This window comes from Melospiza melodia, chromosome 3, assembly GCF_035770615.1.
Source record: "Melospiza melodia melodia isolate bMelMel2 chromosome 3, bMelMel2.pri, whole genome shotgun sequence".
Classification (NCBI taxonomy): domain Eukaryota; kingdom Metazoa; phylum Chordata; class Aves; order Passeriformes; family Passerellidae; genus Melospiza; species Melospiza melodia.
Window position 1 is genome coordinate 41876305 of NC_086196.1, and position 16977 is coordinate 41893281.

The 16977-nt window shown below is 40.1% G+C and overlaps 1 protein-coding gene across 12 annotated transcripts in view; it reads left to right on the plus strand.

The window, feature by feature from the left end:
- Positions 1 to 16977, plus strand: part of MAP7 (microtubule associated protein 7) — a 109707-nt gene that overhangs the window by 81540 nt on the left and 11190 nt on the right. For 7 of the 12 annotated variants that reach the window (XM_063151478.1, XM_063151479.1, XM_063151475.1 and 4 more), the window contains 6 exons: positions 3101 to 3214; positions 6598 to 6746; positions 9192 to 9301; positions 9689 to 9969; positions 13501 to 13684; positions 15388 to 15580. In XM_063151478.1, coding sequence (XP_063007548.1) covers positions 3101 to 3214; positions 6598 to 6746; positions 9192 to 9301; positions 9689 to 9969; positions 13501 to 13684; positions 15388 to 15580 — 1031 coding nt within the window. The remainder of the gene's footprint in view (positions 1 to 3100; positions 3215 to 6597; positions 6747 to 9191; positions 9302 to 9688; positions 9970 to 13500; positions 13685 to 15387; positions 15581 to 16977) is intronic. The other 5 variants (XM_063151483.1, XM_063151476.1, XM_063151485.1 and 2 more) reach the window with 3 other exon arrangements.

Sequence of the window (16977 nt, forward strand, 5' to 3'; positions counted from 1 at the left end):
TTGGGCTTGTTCAGGCTGGAGAAGAGAAGGCTCCAGGGAGACTTTACAGCAAAAGGGTCTTCCAAGAGAGCTGAGGAAGGACTTCTTACAAGGACATGTTGTAATAGGACAAAGAGGTAATTGCTTCAAAATGAGAGGTTTAGATTGGATGTTAGGAAGAAAATCTTCACTCTGAGGCTGGTGAGATAGGTTGGAGGAGGCAGGTGGAACAGGTTGCCCATGGAAATTGTGGATGCCCAGGGTCTAGCTAGATAGGCCTTTGAGCAGCCTGGTCTAATGTAAGATGTCCCTGCCCATGAGAAGAAGGTTGGAACTTGATGATCCTTCAGATCCCTTCCAACCCAAACCATTTTATAATTCTATGAAATAGCCCTTAGAGTGATAGCTTAACACATCATGAGAACAAAAAATACTGTTTCCCCTTGTCTGTCAGATGGTTTGAAAAACTAAATCTTGGAAACATCACCCTGAGGCATTAAAAACAAAAAGAGCAAGAAAAGAAATCCCTGACCTCATTGTATTAAAGTTGATCGTAATATTTTGGGATGTTCTTTGTTTGGTATTCAGTTTTGCTCCATTGTGGTTTGGACATCAAACTGAAGCTGTTCAATGCATTTAATATTAATACTCTTGTAATTGGAACCCAGTGGGGGAAAGTTTGTCTGTTCTAGGTGAATGGTGGTGCTAATCTGTTAAAATATGTTTTGAATGTGTGAAGTGTGATGCTTTCAGGTAGCTGTGCATTTGGAAAATTCATTATGTGATGGCCCTGGCCCACAAAGCCAAGGCGCATCTGAACAAACTTTGATCTACACCTATAGTAGAGAATCAGGGTGACTTCACTCCAAGGTCCTGGCTAAAACTATTTTGACATCTCTGAAGCAGGCCTATTGCTTCTATGGAGAAGAAAGTTTTTGGTTTTAGTTCACAATTGTGCATATCAACTAGCTCACTCCCAAACACTGCCTCAGTGCTTCAGTTGGATGCTGTGGCCACACGGGATTGCTTCCAATAGAGGATGTGGATACAATCTTCCCTGAGTTAGGGCCAATGATAATTAAACCATACTCATCTTTAGGGCAAGGAATATGAGATATGTGAGACATGGCAGGTGAGACATTGGTGTTCTAAATCATCAGTCTCTTAGCTGTGTCCTCTATATAAGCTCATCTCTGGGAGCTTATATAAGCCTTTATAGTGACATAAGGCTTGCAGCTGCCCCACACGGCAGTAATTACATGAGGACATTCACCTATCATGTAAAGATAAATGCCCAGAAATTGATAGTGTATATAGTACTGGTTTACTGGCCTAAAATAGCAAGGATTGCTTTCTGAAGTTGTGTGATCTTTATGTTAAACTACAGTAGAAGAGTTCTCCAAACTCATCCAGAATCATACCTGTGAGCCTCACCTACTGAAGCCTGAGACCACAAAAAAGAATGTTATCTTGCAACAGTAGCTTTGAACAGTGCTCATACTGAGCATGGGGCTTGGAGACGAGAGCAAGCAAAGACTTTGCCATTACTGCATCCAGTTTAATGGTAGCTCTGTGATTTCTTCATTGTTAAACTGCAAGCTTAATGATAATGTGTGTGCTGTAATGGAGGTCTCTGTAGGGTATTTTATGTGTCTGTGTGATCTCTACCATTGCAGAATGGAACCATTAATCACAAAAAGCTCCAGCAATAGTACATTCTGTAAAAGGACAGTTAGGAAAAGAGCCTGCTGTGTTTGAGAGTCCTATATTTCTGTAGTAATGCCCCTTATTGCATTTCTGGAATTTAAGGGAGCAATTTGAGCAGTGCAAAACAGCACTGAGCGCAGATTAAGCAATTATGTTTTCATAGGAGAGATTGAGATCAGCCTTTCTTTTCATGGGGTTCTTAGATTAAAGACAGATTCAGAGTTTATGTCTATTAAAAGTGATGGATTTCTTCCTTTAAAAATGCAAATGAATGTCAAGTTCGTTACAGCCAGTCACTTCAATGAGTGTTATAGAGATTGAGCCTCATAAATTCAAGCTGCAGTTTTGTTGCTGCAAACACTAAACTAAGGTGAATGACTGCTGAGGTGTAAAAAGACCTGCTTTTGCTTGCAATATCAAGATTGCTGCTATGGTGTAAGCTTACTGTAATGAACTACTTTGGGAAGTAGTTGAATGTTTTGGCTTGTGATATTCATTATGAAACAATTTCTGGCATTGGAATATCAAAGAAATATCAATTCAATACAGAAAGTAACTTAGAGGATTCTTCTGGTTAACACTTTGCCATGATAAATGTTTAATTAGTATTAAAAAAAAAAAGTAAAGAAACTTTATAACATAAAAGGATTGTATTGACAAGCTATGTTTGCATTAGACAACACTGGGAAAAGCAAAGTAGCAGTGTGATTGCAGCCAGGTCAGCATGTATTGCATTTTCAAAACAAAGCAACTATGTGAAGAGTGTTCTACATGGAAACTGATTGTTAGTAGGATCTGTGGACAGAGAATTAATGACCAAATATATTTACTGTTTTCGGTGGCTTCACCTATGACTGAGACAACTGCAGCTGCTGAGCTTGGTATCTGCAGTTGAGGCACACTGTCCTTTTGCAGTGCTTTGAATAAAACCTCACTGACACAATTCTCTGTATAGCAGTAAGCAGCCTTCTTTGGTTTTTCTAGGGAGGCTGGAAAACTTTGGAAGGTGTTTAAGTGTACCTGGAGGACTCTATATCTTTAGTGTAGGAAGCCTTTGGGACACAAATGTCTCTGTTGAAGTCTGTATTTAGGAGGGGCAACTGTTCCTCTAGTAGGGAAATTATCCTGTTATTCCTAACATGGAACGTGGCAGATGTATAGAATATCCATACTCATTTGGTAACAATTTGCTATAATGCCACAGGCAGTAACATAAATTAAATGTTCAGATGTAAATATTTCTATAGGAATTCTAGTAAAAAGGAGTAATAATAAAATACAAAACACTGAACTACTGTGGACAGTTTCAAGATTTCCATGGTATGCAGTAGTGAGGAGAGTACTAACGCTGTGCAGCATGTGGTTATCTGTGAAGTGTTTGGTCTAACATCTTGCTTGTCTGGTGCACGTTCAGCTCGCCGTCTTCAGCTCAGCCCATGGGAGAGCAGCATCGTTAGCAGGCTCCTGACGCCCACACACTCATTCCTGGCTCGGAGTAAAAGCACAGCTGCATTGTCTGGAGATGCAGGTAATCCTGTAACAGCAGAGGCTTCATGTCTCAGACACTTATTTTTCCAGATTCCCTGCCGGATGCTGTAAAGTCACTGATCTAATTATGGATGTATGGTAGCATCCCAGAATGAACTTGAAAATCTGTGGTTAGTGTGCATGACAGCATGAAAGCTTCCCTGTACAGTTGTTTGCTATGCCTCTTTCTCTTTCTCCTACTAACTGTTTCTTACTTGTGCCTCTTCATCAATGCAATAGATTAATAAAAACATAACATACAAAACATGCAGGCAACAACATCATGCTGGCCATGGCTGTTTAAGGAAATGCACACCTTATTGGAAAGAGCTGATTTAGCACATACACTGCTAAAGCTGTGAGCTGCTTGCTGCAAAGGAGTTTCAGCCCCTACCTGAGCACTTCCCACATGGAGAAAGTGAGGTTTTTATAAAGATAGGCCCTGGCTACTGTGCATTTAATACCTGTGAAGTTAAGTGTGCAGGTTCAGTGGGGTTATAATAATTGTAAAGTTGTCTGCCAAGCCCAGAACAGCTCCCTGATGGTACGCACTGAGGGAAAATTAATGTGCAGAAATGTGGTGATATTGCTAGGTGGTAATGGAAGGCCCAGGCAAAACTGTATTCCAAATACAACCAGGGCATACTTGCTTATCATGTATTTTAGGTAGGTGAGAGCTACCTCTTCTTTTATCATAGGATGTTGTATAATAGAATGTTCTGTAATCATCCACTAGGAACTTTACCATTACACCCTCAGCACGTGCAGCAATATATTATGATAAGTTGAGACAAGTCTTTCTTGTCTGATGGGGACAGGATTTTTATTCTAATTAAAGAACATAGAAGGTAAGAAGGAACAGAGATCTGCTAAGATTACTTTTAAAGAAGCTTTCACTTAAGAGCTCTTATAATTAATTAGGCTGTGGTACGTTTCCACAGGGGTGATGCTGTAGGAGCAAGAATGTGGATGATATTCTACAAATAGTAAAATTAAGAAGCACAGCATTCTTTTTTACTCCTCAAAAACAATCACTCATAAAATTAATATTTAATGTCACCTACCAAGAAGGATATTGGAAACTCAGCTCTTCATTAGGGAATAGTTGAGAGGGCCTCATCTAAGTGTTACCTTCTTGGAACAAGCATGAAGCTTTTTGTGACTGCTCTTGTTTATACTTGTTTATACTGCACAACTAAACTGAGTGGAATATTGAGAAAGGCTACAAAAAGCGGGAAAGGCCTATTTGTCAGCTCAGTCTAAGGCACATCCCTGAAATGCCTTCCCTATGCTAACTGGATCTATACCACCAGAAGAAAGATCCATCTGCTCATTGTTTTCCAGGTATTATTCTCTAGGAGCAGTAACTTCAGCCCCTTCATACAGGATGCTTCCTGGAGATTAATGATCAAGTGATGCCAATGGCTCACAGCTGTGCTCTGAACACTCCACTCATCCCAGCCTGTCATTATTCCCTAGAAAATTACCCTGCCCTTTGGCTGTAAAAATAAATTGCAATGTAAAAATTCCAAGCTGAGTTAAATATGTACTCATGTCCTTGAATTTTAAGGAAATATTAGGGATATCCAGTATAAGAATACCTCTGGATCTTTTTTTAAATAAATCCTTCGAAACCAAAATGTTTTGTAAATAGCTTTCAAAAAGCTCCTCTGAATAGATGTAATCCTGTTAGTACATGAATCATTGGAAGTGCTGCCTAAAGCATTGTCTGGCAACTTCACAAAGGAAAATGAACTGTTTCTCTTTTAATACTTGTGTTGTCTTCCTTGGTGGTAACTTCAGATAATCAGCATGCAGAAGGGGAATTGAATCACAGGGCAGGAGCCACATAAATGATAAGGTGTGTAAAGCATTATGCCACTGCCTCCTGTCTGGTTTAGATGCCCTCAACCAAAATAAAACCACAAGCAAAAATCCCTGTTTTCTTGTTTCTTGCTTGTTTTTAAGTTAGTCATAACTCCTCATTAAACATAAATCCCTATGAACTATAAGGCAAGCATTAGTGCCATTGCTGTAACACTTACATGAGACTCTTTATTCATAATGTTAATCTCTTGGTACAGGAGAATTTGCAGCATTAGTACTGTTAAGTCTATGAGCTCTTCCTGTAGCAGCAGCTGTACTTTTGTTAGACTAGAAGAATTAACTGTATGTGGAACTGTATTCTTTCAAGTGTGCTCAGGGAGGGATATACAGGCAAGAAATATTGGTTTGGTTTCATTTGGTTTGGCTTTTCATTAAGGAAATAGAGGATGTAAATTTCTTTGACATGGAGGGAAAAAAAAAAGGAATAGGAAAGATACTATATAGAGCCCCTATTTTATCCTCAAGTGACATGCTGGATAGTTACTGTGCTAAGACTCAATTAAATGACCAGAAGAGACAAACAGGAGCTGAAAAATAAAACTTTGAAGTAATAACGTGGTTTCCCCCAATCTTCTCCTTCAGTTAAATCAAGAGAAAGTCCAAGAACACTTTGCTGCAAGAAGTTTTCCATTATATGTTTTGCAGTTAAAGTTCTCTTTGAAGATAAAATCAGAGCATTGTATATCTGATACCTGCTACTGTCAGGTCTTTTGGTAACAGTCTTTTTGCTTGTGCAGACCAACACAAGCTGCCATCCTGGTTACTCAAAAACTAATTTCCAAGCTAATTTGTTGTTGTCAGCCCTTTTTTTTTTAATGCATAAAATAGTTTGCTCTTGAGAATGTATTTGAATAAGTTGTTATTCTAGAAATATCAAAAATATAATGGGCTAAAATATTCCTAAAAACAAGAATTTAAAAAAAATAATTTGCTGAAAATTGTAGACAGCAATTTCATTAATTTCCTAGTTGAAACTGGTTTGTATTGTTAATGGGTTTTGATCTTTGTGTGTATGTCTCCTTTAATTTTTCTTCACTTCCAATGCAGTTCCTAGGCATTCTGATTTCATTTGATTGCTTTCTGTTCTGAATGTAATTGAAACTCATTTCAATGTGTCTACTAAGCTAATCTGTCAAAGCAGCCATTGTTTCTACTGCTTTTTCAGAACCACCAGTTGTACAAAACCTTAATGGGAAAATACTATCTATTACCCAGTGTCATGGCATATTTCTTAATTTTTTAGAAAGAAACTATTAGTTAACAAATGGAAAAGTGCATGAGCACCTATTGAACTTGCATCCTTACTGTATATGTGGCCAAGCTAACGTGTCAAATGATGGTTCTGATTTGATACTTAGCCATTTCTCTGTGTATTAATACCTTCTTTCTTTTCTGTCTTTCTCGGTCGTTTCTGTTCCTGCTGGCTTTCCTCTGTCAATTCTCCAATGCTACTCTGTAATTAAAACTAATAAATGACAAAACCAACCAACACCGTAGTTATCCCCGTTTGTCCCCGTTCAGCATCTTGCAGCCCCCTCAGCCCTCTGTCCTACAAGGCCCTGACCTGCAGGAATTCAGGAGAAAGAGCAAAACTCTATGCTTCCACCGATGCCGTTGGACGTCGGAGAACAACGCACCTTTCAGGGGTAAGCTTGGCAGCCAGCGTGCCCTTGGTGTCCCGTGCCATGGCCACCTGACTGCAGTGCTTGTTGGGACTGGAATAGCTGCAGGGATACTTCCTCCCCTCTGCACTGTCCCCTCCTCTCTGGTTTGTGTCGTAGTTGGCTGGATTTTAACTGAAACATGCTACGTTATGTGGCGGCACAGCCTGATTATGCACCAAAGAATCCATGTGGAAAAGCACTGATGTTTTCCAAACACCTGTGTTTGCAGAGTAGGTGCCTTAGCTTCTCACAAGGCACAGAGGCAGTCACAGTGCTCTGTTCTCAAGTGGATTCTTTGCTGCCTTTTAAGGCCCAAGATGATGTTGCCATTTTTCCCTCAGTGGGGAACTTGTTTATCCCAGCAGGCTGTTTCCACAAAGGTTCCAGAATTTGATGTCTTTTGAGGCCTCTAGCAAATTCAGCTGAGCCCCTAGAATAAAGAGGGGAGGAAAAGCATGCACTCACATGTCTCTGTTACAAGTGCATAGAGTACTCTCACTTCATCTGTTCTTTCTTAGGTACCAGAACCTAAGAAAGGCTAGTAAATGTTTCCTCACTGGGAAGGAAGAAGTTGGTTTAGGAGCATGGTTTATAAGCAAGGCTTTCCACAGGTCACTGTTCATTCTGAATTATTTAATAGCAGTACTAGGGCTGATCTGAACTTTTAGGAAAATCAAAACAGTAGAACAAACTCGTGTTGACTGTGCTCCAAGCCAATAGGATGCAGTCAGACCCAGTTCAGATTCATTTGCTGAACCTGAGCAGTTTATTTTTCTTGTACTCCACAACCTGAGTTAGAGTGTGAGAAGAGTTGAAGTAATCTCTGCAAAACATTGTGTAAGAGGTGCTTGCATTTTTGTTTGGCCTGATGGGCAGAAGGTCAAGAGGCAATGCTGCTATTGCCATCCTTGTGGGAAGCAGTGTTAGTTAAAGTGCCACAAGTCATAGCCTCTACTTAATCTTTCAGGCAGAGAGTAGTATACTGAAGTTTAAGCTAAGGCATAGCCTCAGTATGTATCTTTAGAGAAATTTCCTAGCACGTGCATAGAGCATGGCCTGATGGTTCTTCCTCCTAAGTCTTTTTGATTGCAAGAGGTTTGGGGTTTGGCTTTTGTTTTCCTAAATTAGAAAGAAGAAAGGTTGTTACTTTTTGGTGGAGGAGGTGATATGAAACTCTTGTTCATATAAAATGAGTGAGTTAAGAGCTGTTTCCAGTAGCCTATACCATGTGGAGAATCTTTTACGCTTCTGCAAACTTCTATATTAATTCAGTTTTTTACTTTATTGATATGAGGAAAAATTTTCTGATGCTCTGCTTTCAATACTAATAAAGTAGATAGAATAGAGAGTTACTGTTAGCAAGCCAAAACTCTTGTTCATTGTAGTGCATTTGTTCTGGTTGTGTTTACTTTGACAACTCAGCACATCATGTGCTCATGAAGTTGTTTTCAGTCATTCTTTTCCAGCTGTTAACCTGGCTTTCAGTTCAGGGGACAAGCATTGCACAGCTTTCAGCTGCTGAGGCTCTTAAGCCTCATGATGCACCTGCTACAGGGGTTGTGTTTAAGCCCCAGCCAAGGTGGTGAGCAGCAGCCCCTGCATCATGCTGGCTGAGTGGCAGCTCAGTGTACTCTCCAGCATTCCTACTCTTCAGACTCCTGGGGTCTGAGCTCCTTATTCCAAAACCATGAAGTTTTTCATCCATACTTATATATGGGGAGTATATAGATACTTAAATTCTGATATATTGCCTTAAAGCAGTTGTTCTGTTGTAGCTCTGGTTTGTGTTATTAGAAATGTTTCTCAATTTAGGATTTTATTTTTTAAAAATAAAGAAGGAAAAAGGAAATCACTATCATATATAAGAGCCAATGGCAAAAAGTAACTGCTGTAAAATCATCCAAGGAAAGAAAGACTAGGATAGCTGGTGTACCATATTTGGAAGCTTTGAGAACATCTGTGGTGTTCACTTGTAAGCATGAATCCAAAATATTGTGCTATATAGAAGGACTGTGACCAAGTATGAGCCAAGGGAAGGGGGAGTTCGTTTTGTGTTTTCTTTGAAAGAAATTCTGTGGTTTTGGGAAGCAGTGGAAGGTACTCTGTGGCAGTCAGCAAAGATCAAACTATAAAAGGTAATTGTTTTGCCTGTGTAAAAATAAGCCTCTGCAAATTAGCCCATTACATCTTAGGACAGGAGAGAATGGTTAGGAAGGATTCTTGTTGTCAAATGCACATCTACTGACAAAGATGGTGTCAGGTTACCGGAGCTATATTAAGGAACTTGTTAAACAAGCTGTAGAAACCACTGACTCAGCACTGCTTTTTCTCAGCCCCCCAACTCCTTGTCCTTAACTAAGCTTGCTTTGCTTTCTTTAGCTGTGTGAACTCTGGCTTGACTTTGTCTTTTTGTTTGCTGAGCTATAGACTGACAAAAGAGAAAAGGACCATTTGTCATCCAGCTTCTCAGCCAACTTTAAAGGAGGTCATTTTACTTCCAGCCTCAAAGCTAGATCATCAGCTCCCTCTCCAGTTTGGTGAGTCAAGTACATGCTTAGCTGGACACGAGCTAGAGGCAGCTCTGATTGTTTTATTAATCAAATGTGAAACAGGGCAAATGTATTTGATGATGTAGATGTTTTCTCTCTGCAAAGAAAGGGAAAGACAGTTCTGCTTTTAAGATATCTTGCTACTGTTCTGGAGAAGGGGAAGGGGCAGGAAAATTCTTGGTTCCTTCCTTCCTGGTTGGGCTCAGTGCTCACACATCTGGAGAGTTGGAGAGAGGCATTTTGCATGAAACCAAATCGGTTGTGCCAGCAGTCCTGCTTGATAGAGAAACAGAGAAGTGGTTTTATTTTTAGCTGCTGTGGTTGTAGAAGTGATATATAAGTGGAAACCAGCATTGTCACTCTTTGATTACACAGGCATGCGTCAAAGTCTTTGCCTTTTTTGCCTGGCACACCCAAGCAGATAACTTCCCCACCTGGTTCCTCCAAAGTTTCCTCTGCTCAGACACGTCCTCCCTCTCCTGGCAACATCCGGCCAGTCAAAAAAGAGATCAAACCAGAGGGTGAGAAGAAAAGACCAGAAAAGGAGGCTGAAAAGGCCAATGAGGTGAGGACAGAAGAGAGTGAAGGAACTTCAGCAGGTGCTGGAGAACCCACAAGTCAGGAGCAACTCACTGTCCAAGCACAGCTAACTGAAGGTAAGGAGACATCCTACTTTAGGATAAGGAATGTTTTATATTTTTCCTTCCCATTCTCTGAAATTATGTAGCTTACAGTATTTTTCTGTCAAAGGTAGTCTGAATTCTTCACAACTACTCCTATTGATGTATGTTCATGATGAGGAAATTGTAGGCAGGTTGAAGCCCTCATTCTTCTGTGTCAAAACAACATGCCAAGTTGCCTCACACAGTGTAGCTTCACAAGCTTTTTCTCTGCCCTTTTGGACAGGAATTTTGTCCCCCATATCAAAACATAGCTTCTTTACAAGCTGTTGAAGTAGAATAATAATGGTCTGAAGATGGTATAGGTAGCAACCACATAAGGTGTGTGAGCAGTGAGAATGTCCTGCTCTGCTAGACAGAGTGCACTTGTGCTGGTAACACTGCTGGCTTGTGTATAATATTGAAAGAGAACCATGTCACAGGAGAGATTAGCAGAATATAGTGAAATGCAAAGAAGCAAGGAGAAGAGTAAAAAGGAATAGGGAGAATTTTTAAGGGAAAATGAGTTATTAAAAATAGTTAAACAGTGAACAAGAAATGCACACAAAACCCTACCAAACTTGATAAGTAGCAGTGCAGAAAAGGATGTACACAAAAAAAAGACAGCAAAGTGTAGAAAGGGCAAAAGGCAAATCTGAAAATGAAAAGAAATAGGTTTCTTCTAGCAGACAATTTAGTTCATTCTAAATATGGCATAAAAGGTCTCTTGCAGATGAGATAGAAAGTCCAGTGTGACCACTGGGATACACAAGTTGGGTTAGTTACGATTCTGAACTTAAAATTCGTAGACTTCCCTGTATGTGTCTTTCAGGTAAGACTTTTAAGTATTAGTAATCTTGCATTCAACTGCAGCAGGTATAGTTTGGGGCTGTTCTGTGGAAAAAACCTCACGTGAATTGATTTCTTGTGTTTTATTAAGTCCTGTTACAGTAGTTCCTGTCTGATACACAAGTCCTACTACAGAAGGTGCAATCCCACAAAAAGGGTGAATGGATGTATCTGTTGGCCACAGGCATGCAAAGGAGATTTAATTGCTATCTTTTGCCTGCTTCCTTTTGGAGGAGAAAACTTCCTTTGAAGACCATTTCAGAGATACCGCTGAGATAACTTTGCAAGTGTTTACAAGTTGTATCTCTCCAGTACAAGGTGCCAACCAGAAAAACCATCATGCTTGTTTGACTGCTTAGTTCAGGAAGAGAGGCTCCACTTCTTTGCAGCATCTGTCAATATTTGAGTTTGTGACAAGATCTCTTAGTATTGAAACAAGTTATGTGTGATAAAGGTATTCAAAAGTCAAGCGGTTTGTATTCACATCAAAGAATACAAACAACAATATAAAGTGGAGACAAATGAAAGAGAAGGGTACTATAGTCGAAGCAGTGAGCAGCCCTTCAAACTGAATGTGTTTTCCCAAAGCCAGAAGAGGTGATGGTTGGGACCAAAGATGAAGACCTCAGGCAGAACATTTTACATGTGAGGTTATAGGATGGCTTTGTGTTGCCAGTGGAGGTTCTAGCTGCCAAAACTTTGTCACTGGTTGAATAAAGAATCTAGAGAGGTGCAAGTACAGCGTTTGGGGCTACAGGAATGTTGCTGATTCTCCTGGGACTGTGTTGCAGGTGAATACAGCTCATTCCCTACAGGTAACACACTGGCCTTTCACTGGTCTGGCTCAGCTGCCTGCTGGCTCTGTGCTCACAGGAGCCAGGAGGTCAGCAGGTGGCAATTGCTGATGAAGCTGCTCAAGCTTTTGCAGGCAAATCTCATACACAACTTTACTAAAGCCAGTGAAGCTTTAATGGTCTTTTGGGTGTTATCTGTTCTGACAGCAGGGCAGGTGTGCATTAAGCTGCTTGTTATGCTGCCAACTTCAGCGCCTGAGGCAAGAAGCGAGCTCCAAGCAGCACAAAGCTGTGCTCCCTTCAAAGCAACAGCCCTGCCTCGGCCTATGTTAGTAAATTAAAAAGGGCTGAGGTACAGGAGCTCTGTCATTTATACTGTTTACAATTACAAAGGCTCTCTGGTATGTTTCTGATCCAGGCTATAATTGCAGCCTCTCATTTTCTTACCTTCTGTCCCCAAGGCTACTGAGAGCATGGCTCTAAATGGCTCCCAAGATTCAGAGTGATCAAATTGCTTACCTTTTTTTATTTCAACATCCCAGAATTTTTGAAGTTCCGAGCTACATCTTGGAGGTTAGCCCAGCTTGGGACTGTTCCCTGCAGTTGGGCTGGATACCTGTTTTGGTAATGTGAGAGAACAGTGCTCCATTGCACTAGGGCTAAACTGTGCCAGCTCACCTCAAGGCTAGAGAACAGGCACTGGCACTCTTTGAATTACTGGTGTAGAAGTATCATTTAAATTCATGTTCAAAGCCCTGAAGCAGTTATAGAAAGACCTCTGTGGTTTTTAGCTGATAGAAGAGGAGAGCAGAAAGGTCAACAGATGGGAATTCAGCACAGAAAACAAATGAATTTGTTTGTTTACATGATGAGGTATAGGAAGGGGGGAATCAGGGAGGAGACTCCTCTTCAGAAGTTGTTAGTGAGGTTAGGAAAATTGCCACGTCTCAGTGTATGGTTAGAAATGCAGATTTGTAATCATCTGCTTGCTGTTCCTTATGACTTATTTTACATATATATTACTGGGTCAGAATCTGATTTCATTGACAGTTCAAAGTCTCCCCTCTCCATGTTTGCCTGCATTACCAGATGGGATTACTCTGGGAATGCTTCCTAACATTAGCTTGTGTGTTGGTAATGGTCCCTGGTGTCTAGAGAAAAGGTGATAGGTCACTCTGTACCTGTGCTAGAGAATGCCAGGCAAACTTAGAGAAATATGAAAAAAACCTGTAACAACATCTCTGCCACATGGACAAAGCTGGCCCTAAATAAAGAATTGATATGAAGGCACTACTGAAATTTGAACACAAGCCACAGTTCACCAATAGTGGCAAAATTTAAAAAGCTATGTCCCATGAGTTGCCTCAGGTTGGAGCAGCTGCAAAACTGATGATAGCTGGTGTCCTATCATTGGTGCAGATCACATCAGCCAGTTGATGTTTGAGATCAGCAAGTCACCAAAAGTGACTGTCACCAAAAATTCTGGCTCTCATCTTCAGATGTGGATGATCATACAGAAGAAAATATAATTTCACAATGTTTTATTTCTGCTCTTCAAACAGAATTGGGCAAGCTTAAGTAATGTGATGGTAGGGACTTGCTGAGTCAGCATAACTGCTGTTAAGCACCTGTCAGCATTTGTTCTGAAAGTCAAGAAAACTTGACTTACACTTTCAGGTGCTTATGCTTTCACATACCCTACAAAACCAAACTTCCCTGAAGTATGTGAACCTCTGGCATCTAGAAACTTCTTCCTCTAAATCATTAAAAAACCACATAGGCTTGAAAACACTTTGCAGTGCATTTAGAAATATGTTCCTTTCAAGAGAGTGACATCTTGGCTACTGTGTCTGTACAAACTAATTTTCTTTCCCATTTGTTTCAGCAGCCAGCCCATCCCTACCTCCTGCCCCACCAGCTCCTTCTCCAGCCCCAGCAGTGCCCAAGCCCTCTGCAGGTACAACTGACCCCGAAGAAGCGACAAGGCTGCTGACTGAAAAGAGGCGCCTCGCCCGCGAGCAGCGGGAACGGGAGGAGCAAGAAAGGAGGGAGAGAGAAGAGCTTGAGAGGTAATTCCAGGCCTCTGCAGTAGAGAAGCACGTAGATGTTTTTAGCAGCTTTTTGTGTGTATTCTGCTGTTACATTGTTATGTGTGAAGCACAGCACTGAAGTGCGGAAGGCACAAGTTCTCCCCAAAACCATGTTTTCCTGTTATGTTTTTCAGTTGGTGGTGGTACCTAAGCAGATGTGTAAGGTTAAAACTTTTTCTAAGTAGAGCTTTAAAATAAGTCAGGAGGAGAGAGTAGATCCTTGCAGTTGTGATTCGTTTTTTTCCTCAGAGATTTATTCTGGCTAGAGAACTCGGCACAGCTGTTATCAACTTTGTGATCAGCACAAAGCCTCTTACTTTGAGTTGTAAGATCTCTGTTGTGGGTGGTGCTTTAGGTGTGACTTAGACCTCTTTGTTTTCTTGTTTAAAATAAAGACACCCCCAACACCCTCCCAGAAGCTTTGGAGGGTAATTAATGTTACATCTCACTTTCTAATAGCAAATGAGTAGCCCATCAGGATACTCATGACTCTGGCTACAAGTCTACAAGTTGTGTTTTTTGGAGGGCTGCCATGCCTCTGGAATTTGTTGGATTTCTTTAACCACTTTGCTAATAGAAGCAAGGCAGAACTAGTTAAAATAGCCTGGCTTTCCAAAAGGCTCACAACACTGACTCTCTCAAAAAGAGTTTTAAAGAAAAAAAGAAAAAGCTGCTGTGGCATAAGAGTAATACAGTGAATAAATACTAAGTCAGAAAGATCAAAAATAAAAAGTAAAGAATAATCAGCTTTCGCAGAAAGGAGTTTTCAGTGTCTGTGCAGTGCCTTCATAAAGGAACTTGAAAGGAGTTGAGGCCAGTGAGATGATGTTGGTCTCCAGTGAGATAAGTCAGTTGTGAACAGTTTGAGCCATGTCTTACAAAATGGAAGCTGAATTGCTGTACTAATAAGCATAAAGGAATGTAGGAATAGGAAATAATCCTAACTTGACCACTGGTGTTGATCTCTGAGGGATTATTTCTGAGGGAAGAGATCTTGTTTGGAGTTGAATCTATGAAACATATGCAAAAACAAAATGAAAATGTCATTCTGAATGACCCAAGATAAATCTACATTTTGAATGTTGAGTTTTATTTTTTCTTTACAATTGTAAAATTAGTTAAACTAGAAAAATAAGTGCTGACAGACACCAAAGAAAATCACAAGCACAAAGTAGTTCCCATATAAAAATCTACTAAGCAGGTGAGGCTTCTTCAGCTGGGAAGATAACGCTAAAAAGTCCTAAATAATTCAGGAAACATCAAAGGTGAAGGGAAAAGTCACTCACTTCATAACACAAGGATATGAGGGGCCATTAGTAAGCTTGGGAGGAAACCTTCAAAAATTGGCAGAATTAGATACTTTTTTTAAACAAGGAATCATTGCCATGAAGTGAGATGGGTGACAAAAATGCATACTTTTTAAAATATGATTATAGCAGAAAGGAGTGTTTTGCAGAATGTGTTAATCAAAGATACTATTTCTGACTCAGAAAGTGTGCAAGTCGTCAATTAGGCAGAGATATGCCGGAAAACTATTAGTGTTGAATTGCAAAGTTTTTTATATTGGCCCCTATGGGAAGCAGAACAGAATAGGACAGCAGTGCTGGATAAGGAACCTGGTGGTTTGGCTTTTCTCCCTACTTTTATTACCTGTTTTTCTTATGCTTATTTAACGATTGCAGACAAAAGAAAGAGGAGTTGTCACAGAGGATAGCTGAAGAGAGAGCTCGCCGAGAGGAGGAGGAAGCTCGCAGACAAGAAGCAGAAAAACAAAGGAAGGATGCAGAGGAGCGGGAAAAGGAGGAGCGGCTGCGCCGCCAGGCAGAAGAGAGAGAGCAGAGGGAGAAAGAAGAGATGGAGCGTGTTCAGAGACAAGTATGCTTCCCTCTTGGAATTTCTGGGCCAGTCTAGCTGGCAGCAAAGTGGGTGTAGCAGCACTTCTTTCCTAAACTAGAGCAATATCTACAATTTAAATGCTATCTGAAAAGTGTTGGGACAGACTTCATTTCATAAAGTAGTTCAAAGAGAGAGATCTTTCTACTTGACAGAAACATATGGTAGGGAGTTGAGTTTTGGGTTTTCTTTTTCCCTCTCTCCCTTTTCAATGTATTTTGAACAAATCCTTTCTTATTCCTCATAAATTAGGATGAAAATATCAATATAGTTGTGTTGGAGAATTTTGATAAGTGCTATTATACCAGAGAATTCTTTGTCCCAAGAGTTATAGCAAGTCCAGATCTAAAGATAACTATTCACTGTGTTGAATTCTAATCCTATGTCAAATACTGCATTTGTGTGGGGCTGGTGGGAAGGGGTAAATTTAATCAAATTTAAAGGAGAACCTTTAAATTAAAGGTTCTCCTTTAAATTTAATCAAATTTAAAGGAGAACCTTTATCTGGCCCAGTACTCCAGAAATCAGTCAAAAGACATAATAAATGAAAATGAAGTTTTTCAAGTGCTTTCATTTTTGATGGGCATAATGTTGGTTTTCTGACTTCAGGAGAGGCTGTGGTAAGCATTCTGGATAGGATTCTTCTCTTCTCACATGTCCTCTTCTTGCATGTGCTTTGTTCTTCCACAATCCAACACTTCAATTTGCCTTGTAGACACGAGGTTTTTCTTCTGATGTATAAATGTATGCTTCTGATAATAAATGTTTAAAGGACTGTGTTAGTGAATATGACTGAGAAATTCCATTCTTCTTTTCCAGAAGATTTGTGCAACTTTCTTTGAAACGTTAAACTGAGGTTTAACTCAATTTAGCCCTGAAAGATAGCACGTGGCCAAGGCTTTTTTGGATGTTAGAGATGCAAAAAAATTATCTATTGTTGTAGTTCCATCATATAACAGTGTCCCAGTCAAGGAGCAAGGCCCTTCTCCAGTATATTCCAGACGAAGTTTGCATTTCATTAAAAAAGCAGAAATGGAAAGTTTGTGCAAATGGGCCTGTGGCTGTTTGCCCTTGATCCTGTTAAACAGTTACTCTGTTGGCCAAACAAAACATTCTGCTGCATTTATTTTACCCTCAAAAATATCCACTACACAAAATATGGATCTCTCTAATACTTTCCTAGCTGCTGTTTTAAGGCTGAAGGCTAGAAAATTTATTCCTTATTTGTCATGTGCTGTGTTCTGGAACAGGTACAGAACCAAACATGATGTCCGTTGTTTAGTTATTCTCTCCTAATACTATGCAAAACATGGAAATTAATCAAGAAATGCACAATTCCATTTGAAAAGATTTTTGTTGACTTGCAAACCCCAAGAGTG